The sequence below is a fragment of the Desmodus rotundus genome, chromosome 11 (assembly GCF_022682495.2).
Source record: "Desmodus rotundus isolate HL8 chromosome 11, HLdesRot8A.1, whole genome shotgun sequence".
NCBI lineage: Eukaryota > Metazoa > Chordata > Mammalia > Chiroptera > Phyllostomidae > Desmodus > Desmodus rotundus.
The window spans coordinates 59,593,842-59,617,235 of record NC_071397.1 but is presented as its reverse complement, the minus strand read 5'-3'; the positions used below and the strand labels follow the sequence as shown (position 1 = coordinate 59,617,235).

At 37.7% G+C, this 23,394-nt stretch overlaps 1 protein-coding gene across 3 annotated transcripts in view; it reads left to right on the top strand.

Annotated features, from left to right (window-relative positions):
* The first annotated feature begins 2,340 nt into the window (after positions 1 to 2,340).
* The window catches only part of ATG5 (autophagy related 5), a 119,561-nt gene continuing 98,507 nt past the window's right edge, over positions 2,341 to 23,394 (top strand). The window contains exons 1-3 of one of the 3 annotated variants that reach the window (XM_024551773.3): positions 2,341 to 2,621; positions 9,066 to 9,231; positions 17,081 to 17,208. In XM_024551773.3, the coding sequence (XP_024407541.1) occupies positions 9,124 to 9,231; positions 17,081 to 17,208 (236 nt within the window). In that variant the 5' untranslated portion in view covers positions 2,341 to 2,621; positions 9,066 to 9,123. Of the gene's footprint in view, positions 2,622 to 9,065; positions 9,232 to 17,080; positions 17,209 to 23,394 lie in introns of those variants that run through there. The other 2 variants (XM_053913728.1, XM_024551774.3) reach the window with 2 other exon arrangements.

Here is a 23,394-nt window from a genome sequence, read left to right as displayed (position 1 = left end):
CGATACACCAAAGTTGCAGGTTCCATTCCAGGTCAGGGCACATACAAGAGTCAACCAATGAATGCACAAATAAATAAGTGGGACAAGAAATCTCTCTCTCATGCGCGCGCACACACACAAATCAATCAAAATAAATAAAAAAGAATTACTGCTAGTAAAAATAAAATATATACTTAAATTTTGGGATTTGTTTCCTGTCGTTTAAGAGCTATTTTCACTCTATGAAGCACATAATATTTGAACTCAAGAAATGTTCGAATGACTGAATAACAAAGTGAATAAAGGCTATCATTAAAGCTAAAAGAATCTGTCTATCCAGCTCCTGGGTTGATTTTAGAATGCCAATTAAACAGATACAAATGGAATTCCTATGACTGTTCAACATGGAAAGTCTCAATATAATATTTGGATCCTCCAAATGTTCTCTCACCTCAAGGAGAAAACACTAAGTATGATACCATATATGATGATACTTTCTCAACGTTCAAGCGTGTGTTCTTAGAATTCCTTAAAAGTGAAGTCTTAGAACTGTAATTATATCATAATCACAATCAAATGTGTGTTAAATTTTGCAGGATAATGCCTTCTGGACAGGTTGTTTTGGTCTTTTGTTCAACATTGATACCTATGTGCAAAGAACTGAGGTTCAGCAGTGCATCAGAAACAGGAAGAGCCATACAGGAGTGGTAAGCTCCAGGCCTTCTAGGGTCCCCTTAGGTAATTTTATGTCCAAATAAGTGATACTGTGGGGACAGTAGTAAACTGTGGAGAGCACGCCAGCCTAAAAGGGGGCAGTTGCTTCTCCACTCCAGCACATAGTTGCTATGTGGTCATGCAGGCCCAGGATTGTCAGATTCCAGGACAAACCAGAAATCTGAATTTTGTGAAATATGTCACCATTTAATTTTTTTCAGAATTTTAAAAACATTTTAAGGGGCAAGGAGAATACAGTTGACCTTTGAACAACACAACTTTGAACTGTGCTGGGTCCACTTATAGAAGGATTTTTTCAACAAATACTGTAAATGTATTTTCTCGTTATGATTTTCTTAACATTTTCTTTTCTTTAGCTTACTTTATTGTAAGAATACAGCATTTTATACATGTACCATACAGAACACGTTAGTGAATTATTTGTGTTATCTGTAAGGCTTCTAGTCAAGAGTAGGCTATTAGTGGTTAAGTTTGTGGGGGGGAGTTAAAAGTTTTATGCGGATTTTCAACTGCTCAGGAGTTGGCACCCCTAACCATTGTGTTGTTCAGGATCAACTGTACATATGCCAATTTTGCTAACTGACCGAGACTAACTTCATCATGTATAATGTTCAATTCTTTTCATTAGACAACCATAGCCACAAAGAAATTGAGGTGAGTGAGGATTAATTAGTTCCCTATAATCTAGATATGAGGTTATAATGGAAGCCAATCTTAAACCAAATTCTGATACACATAGACATTTATCAATAAAAACAGTTCATACAACCTGCTCTGTAAGCTTGATGAGACCCTCCAACTCTGCCCTTTAAGGTGCTCTCACTGTCTTCTTGCAAGAAAGGTTCTCTTAAGGCAGATGTAACATAATTCCTGAGGCTGAATTCTATGACATTTATAGAGGACAAGAAAACTTAGGGATTGAGCTGCAGGCTTCATGAATTCCTCTACTCTGTTCATCAAGGGTGGTAAGAATGTCTAAAATGTTTTAGTCAATTCACGTATCTTAAATACTGCTAATTTCATAAATGAAATCCCATTTCTAACATTTATCATACTTTTGAGCAAGACGAAAATAAAACCCCATCTCTGACATTCAGTATGCTAATCAGCAAACCATGAGGTGTGGATCAAGATAGTGATAACAGAGGACATTGTGATAGCTGCTTCTGGAGCGTGGTCTTTCTGATGTTGATCACTTTCAGGGCATGAAATTCTCGGTTTGGGCAACTAGAATCGAAGCTTAAACTAGTATGTGCATAATACCACAATGTGTATGCTACAGTAGGTTCGAGTACATTACAGTGCCATACATTAGCCCAGTTCTGGCCTGTAGAGCTCCGGTCTGCAGCCTTTCATATATAGAAGTTCATCCCAGCTTTTTAGGAGCAATCAAGCTCCACGGACGCAATGTCTGTGTATTTTTAAAACTCCCCAAACACCAATGACTACGCGAAAGGCGCCAGAATCTCTTAAAAGGCGTAAGTTGTGAACCTGCCAGGTGTTTGATGCCACACTCATGCGACTCCACTCCATCTGCGCATGCTCAAGCATGGCTCCTGCCTCATCGCGAGGTTGGACCGAACTCGGAGGGCCGATGCGGACCACGTGGGCCCCCCTGACGTCATCTTCGGGCGCCGAGGGTGACCGGACTTGGGGTGGGCTTCCCGGGCTCCGCGGCAGCGCTGCGGCTGGTGTGTGCTGGATAGCGGAGGGCGGAAGTGCCGCTGGGCTTGGCTCCCACTGAGGCGCTGGTGCGGTCTGCGGCTGCGCGGGCTCTGGGGACTCCTAGCTCCACCGTCTCTGCCGGACAGTGTGTCAAGCCCTGCGCCACCGCCCGTCCACAGCCGGGGACCCGGTCCGACCCTCTTCACCCGTGGGGGAGGCCGGAGGAGGAGCCGGTGTTTTTGGTAGGGTATTTGTATGTGTGTGTCCCCAACAGAGTGAGGAAATGCACGAAGGAGGAGGGTTGGGGAGGTGCCAGGCAGGTGTGGTGGGAAGGAGGGGCGAGTGTGGGCCAGAGGAGCGCTGCCCCGGGCAGCGGTGGCGGGTGAAGGAGGTGGGGCTGGCCACACGTCGCCCCCGGATCCCGAGGGCTGGCCGGAGGGTGTATCCTGTGCGGTCTCTCTCGGGGAATACGTCTAAGGTAGGAAGCCCAGGCTCTAGAGTTTAGTTAAGAACCTGCATTTTTTTTTTTGTGAAACAGTTATTTAAATCAGTTATTTTACAGGCAGTTCAATTCTCTCTGAATTCGGTGGGCATTTCTTCCAGTTTTACCTTCTCAACGGTATTCATTCAGTCTCATTTTAATAATATTTAGTGCTATTTTCATGTACTTTAATTATACTTTGGATTATTTTCAAATCATACCTGAACTTGAGGAATCTAGGGAAAGTTGTGCTGGTTAAAATTGGGGAAAATGAGCAGAATGATATTTATTGCATGGATATAAGTTTTTAGAATAATGTATACACTTGAGGTGTAGGTTAGCTTTATTAAGTTAACAAATACCGAGTGCCTGTTACGTACCAGGCACTGAACAAAACATAAACAAAACAGAACAATGAACAAAACAATAAAAATCCCTGCCATTGTGAAGTTCACTTTGGGGGTAGGGGGCGAAGATAGTTGAAAAATTAATTAAAGTATATGTTAGGTGGTGAGAAATGCTAGAGAGAAAAAAATAAATCAATGACGGAATGCTAGTGGAGTGCGCAGGAAATTGCAGTGATAGCCTTAGGAGAGATGGTATTTGAGCAGAGACTAAAAGTGGTGAAGAAGGGTGCAGTATGGATGTAGTGGAAAGAGCCATTAAAACAACCACGAAGTCCCTGAGGTAGGAGTGTGCCAGTTAGTTTGGCTGGAACTGAGTGAGCAATAGGGGAAAGAAGTAAATAGAGTGATATCTCGGTACTCATCCTTAGTTCTTTCTGGAACTCAGGGTGAATGCCCAAACCAGTGAGTACCCAACTACGAAATGAAGCATTTTCTCTTGTGGGGCAGCGTCGTGACTCATACAATTTCTGGCAGGTGTGATGAGTCCCAAGCAAGCACTGAGTGCCGAACATTTTTTTCTTGTCAAAATGCGACGAATACAGGGTTTGACGAGTTCTGAAGCCCATGAGTACTGAGGTATGACTGTAATCAGGTCAGAAGGAGGCCAAGTCACATATGGCCTTGTAGGACTCTGTAAGAACTTGTTTTTACTTTGCGAATAGACAGATCTGACTTGTATTTTAAAGGATCTTTCTGATTGTTCGGTTGTCTGTCTGCAGCAAGGGCAGAAATGAGACCCATTAGTAGGCTGTTGCATTTATCCAGGTTAAAGGTCAGAGTGACTTGGATTGGTGCCGATAGTGGAGGTTGTGACAAAACTATTAGCGGATTTTCTTGACTTGTGTCTAACCTAGAGCTATCAGGCATGAAGAGGGTCAAGGATGACTCCAAGGTTTAGAGCCTGATCCACTAGAGAACAGTTATCACTTAGTGATTTGGGGAAGACCACAGAGTAATAGAGAGAGGAGGAGGACCATCTGAAGTCATTTGGTTTTGCAACATGCTAAATTTTTAAATGAAATGTCAATACAGAGTAGTATATATGAAACTGTAATTCAGAAGAGAAGTGTGAGCTGAGGAAATAAATGTAGAAATTGTTAATGGATAAGTGATACGTAAAGTCCTGAGAAAGTTCCAAAGGTATGCGTCAAAGGCTGAGCCCTGGGGTCTTCAACATTTGGATGTGGATGAAATTTTTTTGAACTATGTATCCCTCAGAGTAGGATGGAGCTGTTCATCCTGCTGTTGAGAACCACCGATTCTCAAACCCTGTTGAGAACCACTGATCTGTAGTTGTAACATAAAAGAACATAGAGGCCCAGGCCTTAGCTGAGAGAGAGTGAGGAAGGAGATGTGAAAAGTTTGAGGAGAGGGTATGAAATGGTGATCTAGGACAATGGGGGAATAAATAGACTGGGGAAAAATGTAGGAATCCTGGCAGTACTCAGGGCCCAGTTTTTAAAAAAGAGATTTTACTTACTTATTTTTAGAGAGAAGGGAAGAGGGGGAGAAAAAGAGGAACATGGATTGGTTGCCTCTTGCATGCACCCCAGCTGGGGACTGGGCCGCAACCCAGGCATGTGCCCTGACGAGGAATCAAACTGGTGACCTTTCGTTTCGCAGGACAATGCTAAACCAACTGAGAGCCACACTGGTCAGGGCAAGGGCCCACTTTTGAGGTTAGTATTCATGAATTTAAAGGGAGATCAGCCAGCATAAATTATTATTTTGAGATGTTTACAGGTGTACTACTAGTAGGCATTTGATATTTTAAATAATTTCTAGGTAGTTGGGGATTTTGGCAGCAAAACAGCTTCAGGGAGTAATTGGTTAGCCTTTATTGGTTTGTAGTGTGAAAGGGACTATTAATTGTGCATCATATTTTTGTCATATTCTCTATGCTCTTTGTCGTTGGTTGGGCACCTGCTCTGTTCCATGCCCTGAATGAGATGTAGAGAATACAGCAGTCAAGAAGTAGCTCCTCAAGAGCCCTACCTCTAGTAGACTGCATCATGGATTGGGGTTTCTGTGCTTCCAGAACATTGCCTTCCTGGATGCATGACGGTGAGAGCGTGGTGTATGTGTGAGGAGGAAGAGCAGTTTTCTAAAATTATGAAATATGATGAATTTAAAGTGTGATTTTACTGATCTGGAAAAGCATTTAGTTGGAAAAGTTTCTTAAGTAGCTAGTATAATTTGCATATATATATATATATATACACATACACACACATAAATGTGTATATGTATATAAATATACAGATGTATTGGATATATATACACACATATATGTATAATGTATATACACACATAATACATATATGTATATTTTCCAGTTCAACAAAAAGTCCAGAGCCTGCTATGTACTAATCATGCTAATATTGTGGATACAAAGGTATCCAGTTTCTGCTGTCAAGGAACTCTCACTCCAGTGTGGGGAGAGGCCAGGGACAGATAAGAAAAACATTTCTGCAATGCGTGGTTATGACATGCTATTATAGAAGTAATTAGATTGGAGGTTGCTTAGTGTAAAGCTTCCCAAGGAGCTGATGTTAAGCTGACTCTTAAAAGAAGATTAAGAGTTTGGCAAAAGAAGAAGGAAAGGATGTTCAAGCAGAGGGGCCATGGAAGCACAAAGAAACCATATATTAAATGCATATACCATTTATTGAGTGGTTACCAGGTTGTAAACACCCAAGAGCCCTCTGAAATTAGAATTATTTTCAGTTTACAGATACGAGGTTCAGATATGTCAGATTTGTTGTCCAAGGACACACTGCTGATAGGTGGAAGTCAGGGTTTAACCCATGTCAATCTGATTTCAAAACCCCTTGACTGCTTCCCTTGCTGTATTGCCTGCTGTCAGCATTGAATCTTTCCTGTCCTGTTCCTTGTCCCTCCGCCAGTTTTCACCAACTTCCAGTCATTCTTCCTTGGAAAGACCTCATTCCACTGTAACCAGTTTAGGTCAGGCACTCATTATTATGTGCCTTAGTTGCTGAAATTGCTTCCTGGCTATGTTATATATGACTTGGGATCTCCTTTTGTGCACTGCTACCAGTTGTTTTTATTTCATTTTAAAACTTCACAAGCTCTCTAGGTTTATTGGATGAAGTTCAGAACTCACAATATTCCATGTGGTGTGTTTTATGATCTAGGCTCAGTTTACATTTACAGAGTTGACATTTAAAAAATTCTTTCTCTTACTTCTCAGCACTTAGTAGGTGTCCAGTAGAACATCAAACAGTTTTTAGATTTTTTTTTCCAGAGTAGCTTGGTGAATTTTACAGGTAAGGAAATTGAGGCTTAGTGAAGTGAAGTGATTCGCCTGGGATCTCCATGTGATATGAAGACTTTCACAATGTCAGCCCTTTCATTATCTGCTTCTCCCAACCCAGAGCTTCCCGAAGGGTTATTAGCGCACATACTGCTTCTGCTCCTTTCCTGCCTGTGTCAGTGTTAGTTTGCCCTCAGTGTGATATTTGTCATCTTTTTGCCTGTTTGTATTCTACCTATTCTTCCATTTCCATATCTTTTACAATTCTTCCCTGAACACTGTCGGATATATTAATATTTTACTTCTTCCCCTCCCTCTTTCCTTATGAAAAGTCTCTGAAAGTAACATTTATAACCATGGACATATTAGGGTTGGAAGGTACTTTGACAACCATTATGGTATGATGGAGAGAATATGACATTGGAAATCAGAGAGAAAAAGTCTTTACTGTAAGGTTAAAGTGCTATAGTAGAGGAAAGTAAAGGTGCAGTGAGGAAACAGGTTCTGCCGGAGGCATTGAAGAGAGGGTGTTTGTGCTGGGTCCTGGCGGCTGTCTAAGTTGGAAGGACACAGTGGAGAGGGCTACTTTAGGGTGAGGAACCTCCAGCAGGAGCAGAGCCATGGGAAGGACTTAAACGTGCATGGTACATTTAATAGTTTTAGATCTATTACCTTCTGAGTAACGTCTAGGCTTTTTTAGAAAGTTGCTGTTATCACCATTATTATCACTTGTATGCCCTCAGCATCTGCCACAGAGCTGGGCATATCAAATGATCAAATATTTATTGACTTTATGTTGAGGATTATTTATGCAATCTTCAGTGATAATTTGCAGTTATATTCCTTTACTTTTGTGATGCCTGCTTATATAATGCTTTTGATTATTCTTAGTTCTTGAAGTCTTTATGAATTTTAAACATCTTTGGAGATATTTTTGTTGGTTCTGTAAATTATGAAGATCGATATGCTTTATAGTGCTGTATTATAGAGATTACGCTAAGTACTTTACATGTATTAATTTAATTTTTATATATTCTATGTGATAAGTGCCATTATTCCCATTTTACAGATGAGAAAACTGAGAGAAGTTAAGTGACTTACTTGAGGTCGCATAGTAAGTGGTGGAGCTAGGTTTTGAGTCCCAGTGATCTAGCGTCATATTCTACATTTTGAACTCCCACATCGCAGTGCCTCTCAAGAGTTCAGTTTTGTTTACGGATATATGGTAAAGAAGGTAAAACACTGGTACGCCGGAAAGAGCACCGGACTCTGTTCACGTGACCAGAGTTCTTATCATGGTTTGACTTATTAGTGCTCTTGTTGGGCAGATTTTGTCACCTCTTTCAGCTCATTTACCTATAGATGACATTGCATCCAGTTGACCTCAAAGGTGCATTTAAGTGTAGCAATACAAATTTAGGACTTTACTTGAGTTTTTCTCTCTTTGATTAATTAATTTATGGCAGTCTTGATGTACTTGGTGTTGGTCAGTGGAAGAGAAAAGCTCCTTGAATAATTCAGTGTTAATAGTTGATATTTGACTAAACTAATATGATTATTTACAATGTTTCTATAGGATACAGTATGATAAATTGTGAATTAACTAGCCTATGAAAGATGGGAAATTTATACACACACAAACATATGTGTATGTGTAGAAGGCTGTTGAGGCTCAGTATTCAGGAACGTGCAGTATTTATTTCAGCATTACTCACACAGTATACTGTGGTGTTATCTAGTTGTAGGGTGTTAGTACTGGAAGTCAGTTGGATATTACAGAGGTCAAAAGCCATGTCCTTCCACCATATCCAGAATATTTCAGTTTGCAGATTTATTGCTATATTTGTGGTAAAGGGAATATTCTGTGTTTACAGTAGAACTTTTACTGTTTCATTGGGTTAGAGGATTGTGAGCTGGGTTTGCAGTGTCGGTAGGATTTGAACAGGTGAGAGAAAAGCATGCTAGTCATTGCGGGTGATAGGACAGAGAGCAAGGCTTTAAGGGGTCAGTTTTGCTAGAGGGTTTCAAAAGTAAAATATTTTCAATCTTATAGTAAATAAGATTGGAAATATCGGTGGAATCAAATCATGGGCATGATGAAATTCAGAATGGAAATAGGTTTGCACGAAGGTTTTTTCCCCTAAGATAAGATGTGAGTGTATGTTTTCCTGGAAGAGAGTCTGAACTCTTTGGAGTAGCAGAGGTTAAAATAGGGGCAGGGATAATTGTGGGGATGATTATTTGTAGTTGGGCTTTGAGAGACCATAGGACATAAGTGAAGAGTTCACTTTAGATAAGGTTTGAAGGAATGATCCATCTCCAGTTTCACTTTGGCTGTGGTTCATTAGTGTGCATAATTTTGAATTGGTTACATCTACGAGCCCTTCAAATAAATAATAGCGCCGCATTTAGAAATTGTTGTACTGATTTGGCATTCATTTTTTTAATAAAGTCTTTCTGTGTTTTAGAGCAGGTTTATTTGTCCTTGCAAGGATCTGATTAATCTCAATTTTATTTTCAGTTTGGCTTTGGTTGAAAAAAGAATTTAGCCTATATGTACTGCTTTAACCACTGGAAGAATGACAGATGACAAAGACGTGCTTCGAGACGTGTGGTTTGGACGGATTCCGACTTGCTTCACGCTGTATCAGGATGAGATAACTGAACGGGAGGCAGAGCCATATTATGTAAGTGTGTTGTTGATGGCTGAAAGCGCGCGGGGTATCTCATAAGTTTGTCCCTTTGTGTGAATAAAGCTCTAAGAACCTAGAGGCTGTTATCCCTCCCACATTTTATATACAATTAGTACATGCTTATTATGGAAAATTAGAAAACACAGATAATCAAAAAGAATGAAATTAAAATGACCTCTGTTCTTACCACCCAGAGGGGAAAAACACTATTGACATGTTGAGACCTCCTTGGTCCTTCTTGACTTTCTTATCATCTATATATCTATAGATATATAGATAGATATAAATATATATCTATATAGGGATTTTTTATATCTATATATATCTATAGATATCTATAGATATATCTATCTATCTATCTATCTATATATCTTAGTGAACCATGTGAACATATGTGTGTGTTTTCATATGTCAATGAACTACTATGTATTATATAAAATACATTATTTAATAACATAAATTGCGGTCTGTAGACTTGTAGGTTTGAGTTAGTGTATTATCAGTTCTAAAAAAGAATATCAAATATCTTCTCAATTTAGCTTATTTTTTTCTTCTTTTTCTGAGTACATATACAATCCAAACTTAAGCATCTTGCCTGTTTATTGAAATAATAGTATCTTGCCTGTTTATTGAATAGCCCCTAATAGGCCAACATTCTTGGTTGTCATTGGACTTCTTTTGGTGTGTGTGTGTCTCAGGTATACATAATAACATCATTTACCCAGAATAATTGGGAGAAGTGGGGAACTTACTTGCACTGCTGGACTGTCTCTTGTTTCACCTCAGTGAAGCTTGCCCTTCGCTTTCTCCCTTGCCTCTCCGGGAGCAGCAGCGCTGCTGAACCTGCCCGAGCTGCGGGAAGTCAGACTGCTGGAAGTCTCCAGTTTTCTTTCCCGCCTTTAGAAAAACTTCTGTAGTAAAAACAAAATGTGGCCATGGTTTAGTTTAGAAGAGTTTTATTTGTTAGATGTATTTTTTCTCTCCTTCTCTAATGTGGGTTAGGACATCATTTATGTTTTGTTTCCACCCTAGGGATTTTTATTTTAATGAAAACTTTTAACCTTGGGTAGCTTTCTGATAGTATCTAAACAAAGGAATGCATGTGTCTAATTGGTCAAAATGGCAAAAAATGAGAAATAACATCATTTAAGTCTATTTACTTTTGAATCAGAATATGGTGTTTGACACACTTCCTGCAGTTAAAAAATTCAAGTAAAAAATATAGTATTTTTTCTTCTTTATATAAAAATCTGTTTAAGTATGAAAAGACTTGTGAGAACTAGAATGTGAGTTGTTTTCTACCTGTTTCTAGCTATATCTGATTGAGTTGAAATTGTCAAAAGGTAGGAGGAAGAGAATTGTTTTACCTAATAGGTAATTTTTTTTCTTGAATTCATCTTAATTTTTCAAAGAAACTAATAGTGATTATGATTAAGTTTTTGAAGAACATGGGGTAACAGGTACTTAATAAATATTAAACAAAAACTAGGGTTTAACATCATGTAGCATACTCCAGATTTTGCTCAGCGCACATATAGTATACTTAAGTGTAAGTTGATACATACAGGAAGAAAATATACAAAAACATTGGTCTTAGAGTTATAGGTGAGTGTTTTAGTGCCCGTATGGTTTTAGTCCGCATGTGTCTTGGTTGTAAATTAAGCTTGAAAGTATATTCAATTGCTTGTTTTAAAGATTCTAGATGAAATGAGGTAAAAATATCGTGGCCTGAGAGCCCCTGTCCCTCTTTCCCAGATGTTCTCAAAGCTCAGCCTTGTCACCATGATGTGAAAAGTCTGTTCGCGTTCAGGTGCCATAAGGATAGGTGAGTGGGAGTGTAGTTTACTTTTATAATGCTCATAGCCTTATTTCTTGGAAACTAGATTTAAAATGTCCACTCATACAAAACTTGTAAGTTAAGTAATTATTCGGAGTGTTCTGGAATTTTGTTTCCATTGGAAAAGCATTTTTTTAAATCTCATGTGAGTATATGTTTTTTGATCTTAGAGGGGGTGGGGGAGGAGAGAGAGGAAAGAAGGAAGGAAGGAAGGGAGGGAGGAAGGAAAAGAAAGAAAGAAGAAAGGGAGGGAGGGAAAGAGAAACATACGTCACTGTGAGAGAGAACATCAATCGGTTGCCTCCTGTACGTACCCTGACTGGGGATTGAAACCTCAACCTAGGCATGTGCCCCGACTGCGGATCAAACCCACAACCTTTTGGTATACGTGATGATGCTCCAATCAGCTGAGTCACCTGGCCAGGGCTGGAAAAGCATATTAATGTTAACTTTCCGTTTATTTCTGCATTTTGATTTGTTGTCTCGGCATAAATCTTTCAGCCTACATCCTATCACACAGGTGGCAAACACAAGGCCTGCGGGCCGAATCCAGCCCTCCACCTTGTTTTATCTGGCCCGGCGCCTGGTTTCTATCCAGCGGCAGTGCCGAGCTCTCACTTAACTGTTAAGGAGTAGTTACATTTATACAGTCCTAAAATTACATTCAGCCCTATGAAGGCAACCACAAGGCTGATGTGGCCCCCGGTAAAAATGAGTTTGACACCCCTGTCCTTTCATTAAGAATTATATCCTGTTTGGCAGGGAATGTTAGGAAGGAAATTTGTTACAAACTAGATAGCTTTTCAGTTTTTGTAGTTTCTGTTGTATTCACTTAAACCATTCCTTTTCATTTACATTATCTAATGTAAAAACATACTTACTTAGATTCATATTTTGTGGCTTCTAACCAGAGAAAATCACACAATCAGACACGTGACCATCAATATGAGTGGACCCTAAACAATACCCAGCAGTCCTTTTATGTTTCCTTAGTCAGGCATCTCTTTCTTCTTTATAACTATTCTCTGAGCCCTAATACCATCTTTCACCTTTAACAGGTGACCTCACTCCCTACTTCACAAAGAAAATAGAAAGCCCCTTAATTTTCTGCCACCAGGTCTGCAAATCCTGTTTGCACTCACACACGTTTACTTCTCTCCTGTTTTAACGGCCAAAGTATCCTCCCTCCTAGGCAATGCCCGGTCTTCCCTCTGTTTTCTGGATCCCATCTCCTGCCTTTTCAGGAAGCTGGTGGTTCTCATAGTCTCCACTGCTGCCATCTCTGTTTATTTTACTTTCAACTTCTATCTACTGACTTCTTCTTTTCAGCATTTATATTATCTTAAATCCTTCCTCTTCTAAAACAACCCTCTGTTGACCATTCTCTTTCAACCTCTTGCTTTCCCTTCACAACCACACTTTTAGAAGGTAGTCTGTATTCCGTGTCCCCTTCTCACCTCCCGCCGTTTACTTCACTAGGACTACATTCTGACTACTACAACAGAATGCTCTTGCCAAAGTCACTGCCGACATCTTTGTTGCCAAACCTAGAATCTGTTTTTGAATTTTCATTTGCTTGAATGAATTACTGACAGTTTTCTCCCATTTTGTGGTTCTGTTCTGTCTTGCTCCACAGTGTTGGATACTCTGGACTTGCTTCTACCTTTCTGGGTTTGGAGTGGGGGTCTTCTTTACCATGTTTCCCTCCTTTGCTTGTTCCTCATTATTGGCATTCTTCAGCGCTTTTCCTGTATTATTTTTCATTTCACTTTTTCCTTCTAGACCTCTTACCCACTTTTATGCCTTGAGTGTTTTGTTTGACAACTCCCAAGATTCTACTTCTGAGCTCTAGCTCTATATGTCTGGTGGATGTCCTGACTTAGATGTCTTGAAGGAATTCAAGCTGAGTGTGTTTGAAACTGGACTCATCATCTTTACCCCCAAACAACCTGGTCATCTGCCATATTTCCTTCCTGTTGTGGCAAGTAGACCTCTCTCTGGCTACTTAATTACGCCTACTGGTAATTAATATGTGACTCATCCTTTGAATCTTCCTTTTCCCATATCCCTGTCATTTGATCACTGACTTAGTCCATGTGATTTTTTTATCTGAAATATCTCTCCAACTTAACCTGACTTTTCATTCCTACTGCTATCAGCCTACTTCAAACCACAGTTTAAAAACTGATGGATGGCGTAAGTGCTGACTGATTTTCCTGGCTTCAGTCTGTCCTCTTTCCGTTCTCTAGTCGGCGGTTGGTACAGTCTTTTCAAAACACGTATCTGATTTTGTTACCTGCCTGCTTAAAACCTCTAATGGCTTTTCATCATATTTAGGGTCCTTAATGTAGCTTACAAGATTCTTCATAATTTGGTCTTTTGCTTCTTTAGCACTGTTCTGTCCCAACCCTCTACATTCCTGTCATATTCAACTTCTTACGGTTTGTCACGGTGCCGGCCTGCCTTTTTGTATTCAGTCCATGTCTTTTGCAGTTTTCTCTGTCTGGAATGAGGGAGCAGCAGTCTCTCTCACCCCTGCTTAGGCCCAGGCACCCACCCCACCCGTGTGTGGTTTACTCTTGTTTGCCTTTTTGACTGTTGCCTCAAAATAGACTTCCTATCAGGGCCTTTCCTGAGGCCCTAGATTAGGTTCTATTCCTTTGCTACTTGTTGTTAAACATTCTCCACTTCCTCCTTGAATTCATCCCATTTGAAATTTAGTTTTACTTTCTGTCCGCCTTTCTAGCCAACAAGCTCCATGAGAAGAACTACTTCCTGTTTTATGCCATGCTGTATCCTTATTGTTTGGTGTGATGCCTCACACATTGAAATGGAAGAGAATTCTAATATATTCTAATTCTATTTTTGTTCTAAATAAGTAAACCTCTAATTTTATAATGAAAATTGTTAACAAAAGTAAGATTTAGCATGAACAGGTATTGCAGGCACCTTTTTAAGAAACAGAAGTAGCTTATACAACTAGATAAGGCATGTATTCTCTGTACAAGCTATGTAGAAGAAAGTGAATCCCCTGTGCCAGAGTCACTGAGTATTTGGTAAGTGCTAAAGGAGGAGTAAGAGAACTCTAGATTCCACATAGTTGACAGCATCCCCAGAGGGGGTTAATCCTTTTTATACTAAGAGAACTTAAAGAACTTTGAAGACTAATAGAAATGAAATAAGCCAGGCACAAAAGAACAAACATTTTCATGATCCATTCATATGAGGTACCTAGAACAGTCTACGTCAAAAGACAGAAAGTAGAAAAGTGATTACCAAGGGCCAGGGGGAAGATAAAAATGGGGGAGTTATTGTTTATATGTACAGAATTTGAGTTTGAGATGATGAAAAGTTCTGGGGATGGATAGTGGTGGTGGCTGCACAACAGTGTGAATGTATTTGATGCCACTGAGCTGTACACTTAAAAATGGTTAAAATGGTAAATTTTATGCTAGGTATATCAGGATTAAAAATAAGAACTTTAAAGTAAACCAATGAGATACAACTAGGAAAAACGAGTAGTACAATCTGGGTGTGTAAGTCAGGGTGACGTCTTTTTGCTGTTATTTTCTTTTCATTTTTACCAGCTTAAATATTTATTAGATACTTTATTTAAAATTTACTAGATAAATTATGTCTAATATAGTCATTCTTAAATCTTAGAGTTATTTGTTAGAGCTACTATGGATTCTTATATCAGTTACAGACCAGTCCCATAGGCCAATTTGAAACAGAAGGTTTCAACTACGGAATGTTAAGGAGGGGCAGTCTTTATTAACTCATTTTTGGCCTTTTGTTGCACTTTCTTTGGCATCTCTGATTCATTCAGCAAATACTTATCGGGTGCATTGGGAATGTAGCAATGAACAAAACACAAATATTTCTGTCTTAATAGAGCATTCATTCTAATAATGTTCCTCATTTCCTTATTGTAAAGAAGTTTTTGTTTCATAAAAATCATTTGTGAATTTTTCAGCAACTTTGATGAAACCGTAGGCATGTAGTACAGCGCTCTCCGAAATCAGGAGCTGATGCCCTACTCATTAGTCCTAGTGTGTCTTCCTTCTTATAACCTCCATGGGTTAACATCATTCTCTGCAGATTATTATTATTGTTTTTATTATTAAGTGCCCAACAGATACTTTAAGTTAAGTTAAAGTTCTAGACTTATAGAACTTACTCAACTGGCAGATTGTATGTATTTATTTGTTTTACATGGCCAATTTACCATGCTGCTTTAGTTTCTTAGAGACTGTCCATTTTACATCTGTATTTGATGCTGTTGTTTTCTGACTCTAGTGAATCTTTTCTGTGTCATTTATGTAACAGAATGTGATGGCGGAGTGTTAAACTGTATATAAAACAGTGGTGATAATACTTCCTGTAAAACGACTAGTGCTTTTTCTTATACTAGTGTTAGTTCCCTTTTTCTTTTCTTTCTAATCACATTCCAGTTGTTTGTAAAAGGGAACCTTCTGTTCGGTTGAATGCACAATACTATCCAACAGCTTGTTTGTAGTATTAGTTCCCTCTACTCCGTTGGTAAGCTTGCCTCCTACACCCTCGTTCTCCGCAGCCCCTTGATCCCTGTCATGTTCTCTTACCTACTTGAGGCCTGTTATCTTGAGCTTCAGTGACTAAATAACACTTCTTTTAACCAGGATATTTCTCCTCGTATATATTCCCCAAGCCAGTGGTTCTCCTTGATTTACTGATCAGAGACATAACCTTGCATAAGCAGCGTGATGAATGAGGCAGAATTAGACTCACAAAAGCAGCTGGAAAAGAGCGTCAGAACAATTTTACCAGCAAAAGAAAACAGAAGCTTAGAAATGGCTAGAGTGACTACTACAAAGGAGGAAAAGACACAAATTCTCACCAGGTTTCTCCTTTTATCTCCTAACTAATTTTCCAAAATACTCCCTTACGTTTCCTTTCTAAGTACCTTTCCTTGGGGGGAGACAGTAACAGCCTTCACAATAACCCAGTTGAGGCTTTACCCAGCCCAACATTCCCTCCTGGACTTTTCTCTCCAATTCCCAAGGACTGACCTCCATAAGGATAGGATTAAGCGAGTTAATTGACAGTGGCAGGATCACCAGGCTACCAGCATTATACCTTGAGCTTTTTCTTTACTGCACTTTAAAGATGTACATGTGTAGCTCAAAAGTCATTTTAAACATCTCTTTGATTTCTACATTAATAATCAGCAAAATCTGTTCTGATTTCCAGACCTTCCCCACTTCTCCATTCCTTTTCCATCTCCTCTTGTAAGATTTCCTTAACAGATTTCCTGTCTCAGTTTTTTATGTACAACTGCCAGAATATTCCTCAAATGCTCTTTCTCAACGTGCCATTCTTTTATTCCTAGTACCTAGTGGGCCCCTGTTGTTCATCAAATGAAAATTTCTATTTGACTTTTAAAGACCTTGTGCTGCCATGAGTATTTTTGTAAGTAGTTACAAAAATACTCTTTTTTTTTAACCTCTCTTTTAGCCTCATGTGGGGGAGGACAGATTATGTCTTTATCTTGGTATTCTTTGTTGCAACTAATTTATTACATGGTAGATGATCAAAACATGAGAGACCAGTTGAGAAGTCCTGATTCAAGCTGTACATTAGGACTGAATTGATTATCTTCTCAGAACAGTTTAATTAACTCGGGTGAATCTTGTTTTTAAGTTACATTTAGTAGAAATAATATGACATCAGGTTACATTGTTCTTTTACTTGGAGAAGATTATTATGGAAAACATGTACTTAGATTTGTGTTGTTTATTCTAGGTATTTATGCTATAAGCTGGACTTAAAGTAATGATCATAAGAAATTTTAAAACATCTTAAACCTTTAGCCTTTGATTTGTTATAAAAAGCAGTTGACTTTGTATGGAATATTCAAAATAATGCAAAGAACATTGTTGTTTTTCCTTAAAATTCAAAAACCTATTTAGTTTGTATATATTTTTACATAGTAAATAAATATGGTTTTACAAATTTTCATTTCAGTTGCTTTTGCCAAGAGTAAGTTATTTGACGTTGGTAACTGACAAAGTGAAAAAGCACTTTCAGAAGGTTATGAGACAAGAAGACATTAGTGAGATATGGTTTGAATATGAAGGCACACCACTGAAATGGTGAGTGACTTCTTCTGCATTATTAAGCATTGAGTATATGCTAACCTTAAGGAGGTATAGTGCCCGACAATTTTTTTAAAGTTCTATAAAGAAATCACTGGTCTAGCTCATATAATATAGTAAATTTTAAACTATTTTTTTCTTTTTTCTTTTCATTTATCTTTTTTTCCAGTAAATTTTAAACTACTGTTAGAATTTTTTTATTGAAAATGTTTCTGCCTTCTATTTGAATGCATGGGAGATTGGACAGATTTGTATGTTTTCAGTATATTTTTATATGGCATAATAATGTATTCATTTATGGGGGGGTTGGGAAGTGTATTTAAAACCACTTCACAAACAAGCGCTCTGTGACACTATTCAGTTTTGTTTCTATCTCCAAAATGTTTGCAGGTCTTTGTGTACATGTGATTACCGTCAGTGGCATCTTGCAAACTGATGGCCACATTGAGTTAATCTCTGCCATATGCACATCTTATCTGGCCTTGGTTCAGTATTTAAATACATTGATTTCCTTTTCATGTGAAAAATAATTTTGATATTACATTATTTTTAAGAAATGTATTGAAAGTAAATCCTAAATCTGGGTTTATCCATGTGTAGATGATGTATTTTGTACTTCCTTTATTATTGGAAGTTTTGTTCATTGTGCTTCCAAAAGTATTTAATGAAACTCGAGAAATTACAGAGAGGAGAATATGGAAAAAAGGCTCAAGGTGTGCTGCCGTGTGCTGAAATGCTGCCATTTAGATACGGACCGAATCAAAATTTAAATGAAATATGAAGAGTAGAAATAGGTTAAAAATGGAGTTGCTCTCTGAATCTAGGAGTATTACAGTGAGCTTTAAAAGAGACTTAAATAAGAGGAAGCTAGTAGGTGTTTAGTCAGTGCAGCTGAATCCAAGGATCATTTGGAAACAAGGAGGGAACTTTTGGAACTCATCTTGTGCTGATGAGTGAGCAGATTTTTCATAATGGTTTAGAAATGCATAGGACGATATTTTGCATTGAGTTATGGGTTACCTCTCTACCCTTTTGAGATGGTTCTAGAAAGGGAAGACAAGGTTCTTTTTAAATTTTTAAATCAAAACTACTGTGCTTCATGATCATGTATTAGAGTCAACTCTGGCCCTCGGCAAGTGTTCTCCGTGTCTGTGTCTCTGAAGAATTGGAGGTTGTGGAATGGGACGGTGGCTTAGAAGAAGTGTAAGAGGAGTCAGGATCGGAAGAGCAGTGGGGAAGGAGGGAGGGGAAAGTTGCAGGTGAGCAGCGATAGGGTACAGCTGTGTTCTTGACAGATCTGACTGTTATAGTTGGATATTGTAATTACTGATTTATGTGTATTAGGTATAGATTATCGTAAGAATCTGTGCGACTGACACTAGGTTTTGTTATTGGAAAGCAGGGTTTCATAACATGGGCCCAATTGCATTTTGACCTGGATAATTCTTTGCTGTGGGAGGGCTACCCTGCGTATTGTAGGGTTTTCCGCAGCAGCCCTGGCCTCCACCCACTAGCTCCAGTAAACATTCCTTCTAGTCCTGATAGTAAGTGTTTTGTGTGGGGTGCAAAACCACCCCCAATTGACAAAATCTAGAAAAGATGGGAAATCTCAATTTAGCTTTTATAGTAAGTGATTGTTAAGATATCCAGCTGCTCTTTTAATCTGTCCTGTGTGGAGGCTTTTTTTTTTTTTTTTGTATTTGATATGAATTGTATTGTACCTGTGATATCAATAAATAGTATTTGGACACATGGACCCCTGTTTCTACAGAGTAATATTTTTGACTTACATACATCATGTTCCTACTTTGTCATTATGTGTCCCTTTGAATGTCTTTTATTAAAGAGTGAAATTTTTTTTCCTTTTTAGAGAGCTTGTATGAAAGTCATTGTGTTGAGATTTTCATTTTAGGGGTGTTAACTTTTTATGCATAATATCACTTGTCTAGTTATGACTTATTAATAAGCTCATTGTATGTAATGGCTTTGGATACAACTTTCCTTTAGTATTGTTCGGTACTCCATATATTTAAGGAATGAATCACTTCAGAGGCATGAATCCAGGACATCTGGGCTGTCTTGATCTTTCCTCTCTTTGCTCCCAACTATTAAAAGAAGTATCTTCCTGGAAATAGACTATCTACCTGGTGTTTAATTAAGCAGTAGGCTTCATAGGACAGGATAATCGTGTAGCAGCTACTATTGAAGCTTTGCAGGACTTGGGCTTTTGAGACCATACAAATATTTAAATGAGTTAAGGAGCATTTATTTGAGTAGGATGATAACATCTTTCTTATGCTGATTCTTTGAAGTTTCAAATAAATTCCAGTGAGAAAGGAAATCAAATACCAGTTTAGATGATTCATTAAAAAAATAAGAAGGAAGGAAGAGCATATATTGATATTCCTTCTTCCTCTATAACTCCTTTTCATTTTTGTATTTATTGTTACAATTGTTTAAATACCCACATGAGATGCTTAAACTGGGGCTTTGTGCCTTGAGCAGTAGCGTGTAAGAGATGTTAAGTCAGTGTTTGCTCAAGGAGTGAATTAGTCTCTCTTATTGAGGAAACTGAGGCTAAAGTAAATAAAATAACTTGTTCAAATAGTAAGTAGGACCAGATTTTGAGAGTCTTAGTTCAGGGCTCTTTTCACTACACCTACTGATACTCTATTGTGAGTTGTTGTTTTTCTCCAATTTTATATTTTCTTTCTAGTTGCTTATGTTGAATTTCTGTATTAGAATAGAAAAATGTTTAAGAGCAGTGTCATACTTGTAATGCATACATAATATCTTGTTGATTTGTAGAGAGATTCCAAGGAGGTTTTATCTGATTAGTGCTTTATCTTCTACAGTCTTTTGTCTATTTAACTTTTTAAAATTACCTGGGAAATGGAAAGTACTGATCTAAGTCAAATGTAAGGATCTCTTTTTTTTTTTTTTTAGAGTGATTTGAGTTGCTTAGTCAGCAGAGGGTGCTCTATCATTGTATTTTAAAGAGTGAAGTTTCTTGTTACTGTAACTCAAGTGTTCAAAGTTTGTTACTTTTATATTCGACTTATTTTAAGAGAACAGTTCTTGGTTCTTCTAAAGAATACTTTGGTAGTATACCCTAATAATTGGTTTAGATCTTAAGCCTTCAGGTACAAAACTTAGAAAAGCTTCTTTTGTCAACTATAAAACAAGTATCCCTAATAGGATATTATTTGTATAAATTGACTTATTTTCAGGACTTGTTGAAAGAAGTTGAAACTACTTTTTGAATTTTTAAAAAAAGAATCAAATACTTACGTTTATTTTAAACATAGACGTAACAGAATAACCCAGAATTAATACTGTACTATGTGATTTCAGAAGTAAATTTTAATATGATAACTTTAACATCTTAATCATAAATACTGTGCAGCCTCTTCTCTTTTTGTTCTAACCATTCTTCTAAGGTTATGAATTTGTAGAATTTTAAAAATTAGTCTGTAAACCAGATTTTTGAAATGTGGTTTACTTAGCATTTTTTACATGTAGTAGTCCCTTGGTTATTGGTTATTTTTGTATTTTTTGTGCATAAGAATAGGCTTGGAAAGATGTAAAACTTCCCTGTCTGGTGTGGCCCAGTCGTTTGGACGTCATCCGACAAACTGAAAGGTCTCTGGTTCGACTCCCAGTCAGGGCACACGCCTGGGTTGTGGACCTCATTCCCCGGTTGGGGGCGTGCGAGAAGCAACTGATCAAGTTATTCTCTCACATTAATGTTTCTCTCCCTCTTTCTCTCCTTCCCTTCCTCCCAGTCTAAAAAGAAATATAATCTTTTTTAAAAAAGAGAAACATGTAAAACAGTGCTAGTCTACAGTTGTTTGTACCATTGGTTGGGTAAGGAAAAACTAATTATAATTATTAACTTATTTTGGTTTACATTTCAGTTAAACCTGTAGCAAACTTATGAATAGGATGCATTTCAGTGGAATGGAGTGGGACAGTAGTCCTGTAGTATATGGGGAAGATTCTTTTCAGTGCTGACCTTAGCATACTGGTTTGCTGTCTGACTGCAGGTGTTTACAATGGCCACCCTTGGCTGACCTCAGACCATGTCCAGTATTACTATGCTGTGTGCCAGTTGTATATGTGTACAGGGTCTGGCATAAATAATGCCCCTTTTTATTACAAAATCATAAGCATGTAATTCTGTAACATAACAATATCACACTCAAGCACGCCATGTGGCATTTTAGGTGAAATGTTCAAATTGCTGTCCATCTTGTGTGAGACATTCACTTACCAACCACACTCAAGCAAGCCTTACTTCTGCTGGACCCCGTATTTTAGCACTAACAAAAGGGTAAAGGGAAACAACATTACGCAAAGAAAAATGAAAATATTATTCATTTTGAGAATTGAATTTAGAAAAGACTAGAGCAATTTAAGGAAGAGAAAGAAAATGAATAAAATGTGAAAATAGACATAACACTAAATATTCTGGTGCAATCAGTTTTTTAGGGCAGTAGATCAAACCTTTAGCTAGTTGGGTCCTCTTCTGGGATATATTCCAGGTTCAGATCCTTACCACTTCCTTTGCTATTAAATTTAGCTTATGTTGGCAGGAGTAACAACCTAACAGCGAAATGGCTACATTATGATTTACTTTTAGTTAAGGCTTATGTGGTTTCCATGTTGTGGGTTAGGACCCTCCTGAAAAAACTCTAGAATATCTGATCACTATAAATCATATTTTATAGTGTAAGAGAAATTCAGTACCTTTAATTTTTGCTGGTTTTCTTTTAGAGATGTTCTTGCAAATTAATAGGTTCTTTAGAAACAAGTGATCTTAAAACCAGTTAATTAAGATAGTATTTTTCTTTAGAGTTAGTGTCCTCGCATCAAAATCATTCTGACATGAACATCAGCATTGAGCCACACGTGAGTCATATAATTTGACAATAGAAACAAGTAAATAATTATTTTACTCTTTTTGTTTTTAGAATGCTTTTTAAATAATACTTTATATGTCTTTAAATAATGTTTTAGAAACCATAGTATTTAAATTTCCACCTTAATCCGTAGTATCTATTTAAGTCATTATTTTAAATAACTCAGAGCAATAAGAATAAAGGAATAGTGTATAACAACTTTACTAGAGATTTTAATAAGCATTTAAATACAGCGGATTTATATTTTCATTTCTTATTTTCCTGGTTTTGATTATATATACCTGAAATGGGCAACATCCTCTGAATGCAACTAATTGCTCATTAGTTGTTGTACATTCAAATAGACCTTTCTGTTGAATGACTAAGTGGACAAGAATGCCATATGTCTTTAGAAATATATTATTTATTCATTAGTCGTTGAGTTCCATAAAATTTATCTAGTCTATCATCATCTAAAGACTCATGGTCCTGAGATTTCACTGAAATGATGGGTTTTACCATTGTTATTAAAGTCTGAAGTACGGCTCTCTCGGCACAAATCTTTTATCTATTCATTGTATAACATCGTCCTCTCAATTTTCTTCTCTTTCCTATTATGGGTGGAAAATACAACATTTTTAATTTCCCGCTGTATTATTGATAGCTAAAAGCAGACTGCAAAGATGGGGTCTGCATCCTTTTTAAAAATTTTTATGATGTGATAGTTTAAGTGACACAGTAAGAAAATGGAAAAAGGGTGTGTTATTGTATCATCCTTTTAGGCATGTTATTATTCTTCCAAATTCTTACTATGCTAGTCGTTTTTAGCATAGTTGGGAATAATTGCCAAGTAATGATGAAATAATCCCAAGAATGATGAAATAGCAAAATGCTTCAAGATAGAGGGAAAAAATGAGATCTCTAAGATCCCATAATATATTGCGTAGATTTATAAAAGGGTCCAGTGGATCCATATGGAAATTACTAGATGGAGTGCTCTTTTTTTTTTTTTTTTGAGTGAGTTTTCTCTGTGATTTTTGGAAGGCCTTTTAAGAAAGAATGAAAGTTACAAAGTGTCAAACCTAAAATAAAGCTGCTCAGAAAAAAAAAATTCGGAGCCTAAAATTGGGTCCGTTGCACCTTCATGGCCTGCCGAGGGTTCACTGTTCTGTGGCTTTGTGGTTCATGCATTCGCAGCTGTTTATTATCTACTTTGTTCAAGATTCTCGGCACCTGTAGTCATTTTTCTTAATGTTGAGGGTAAAAAATAATTAATGATTTT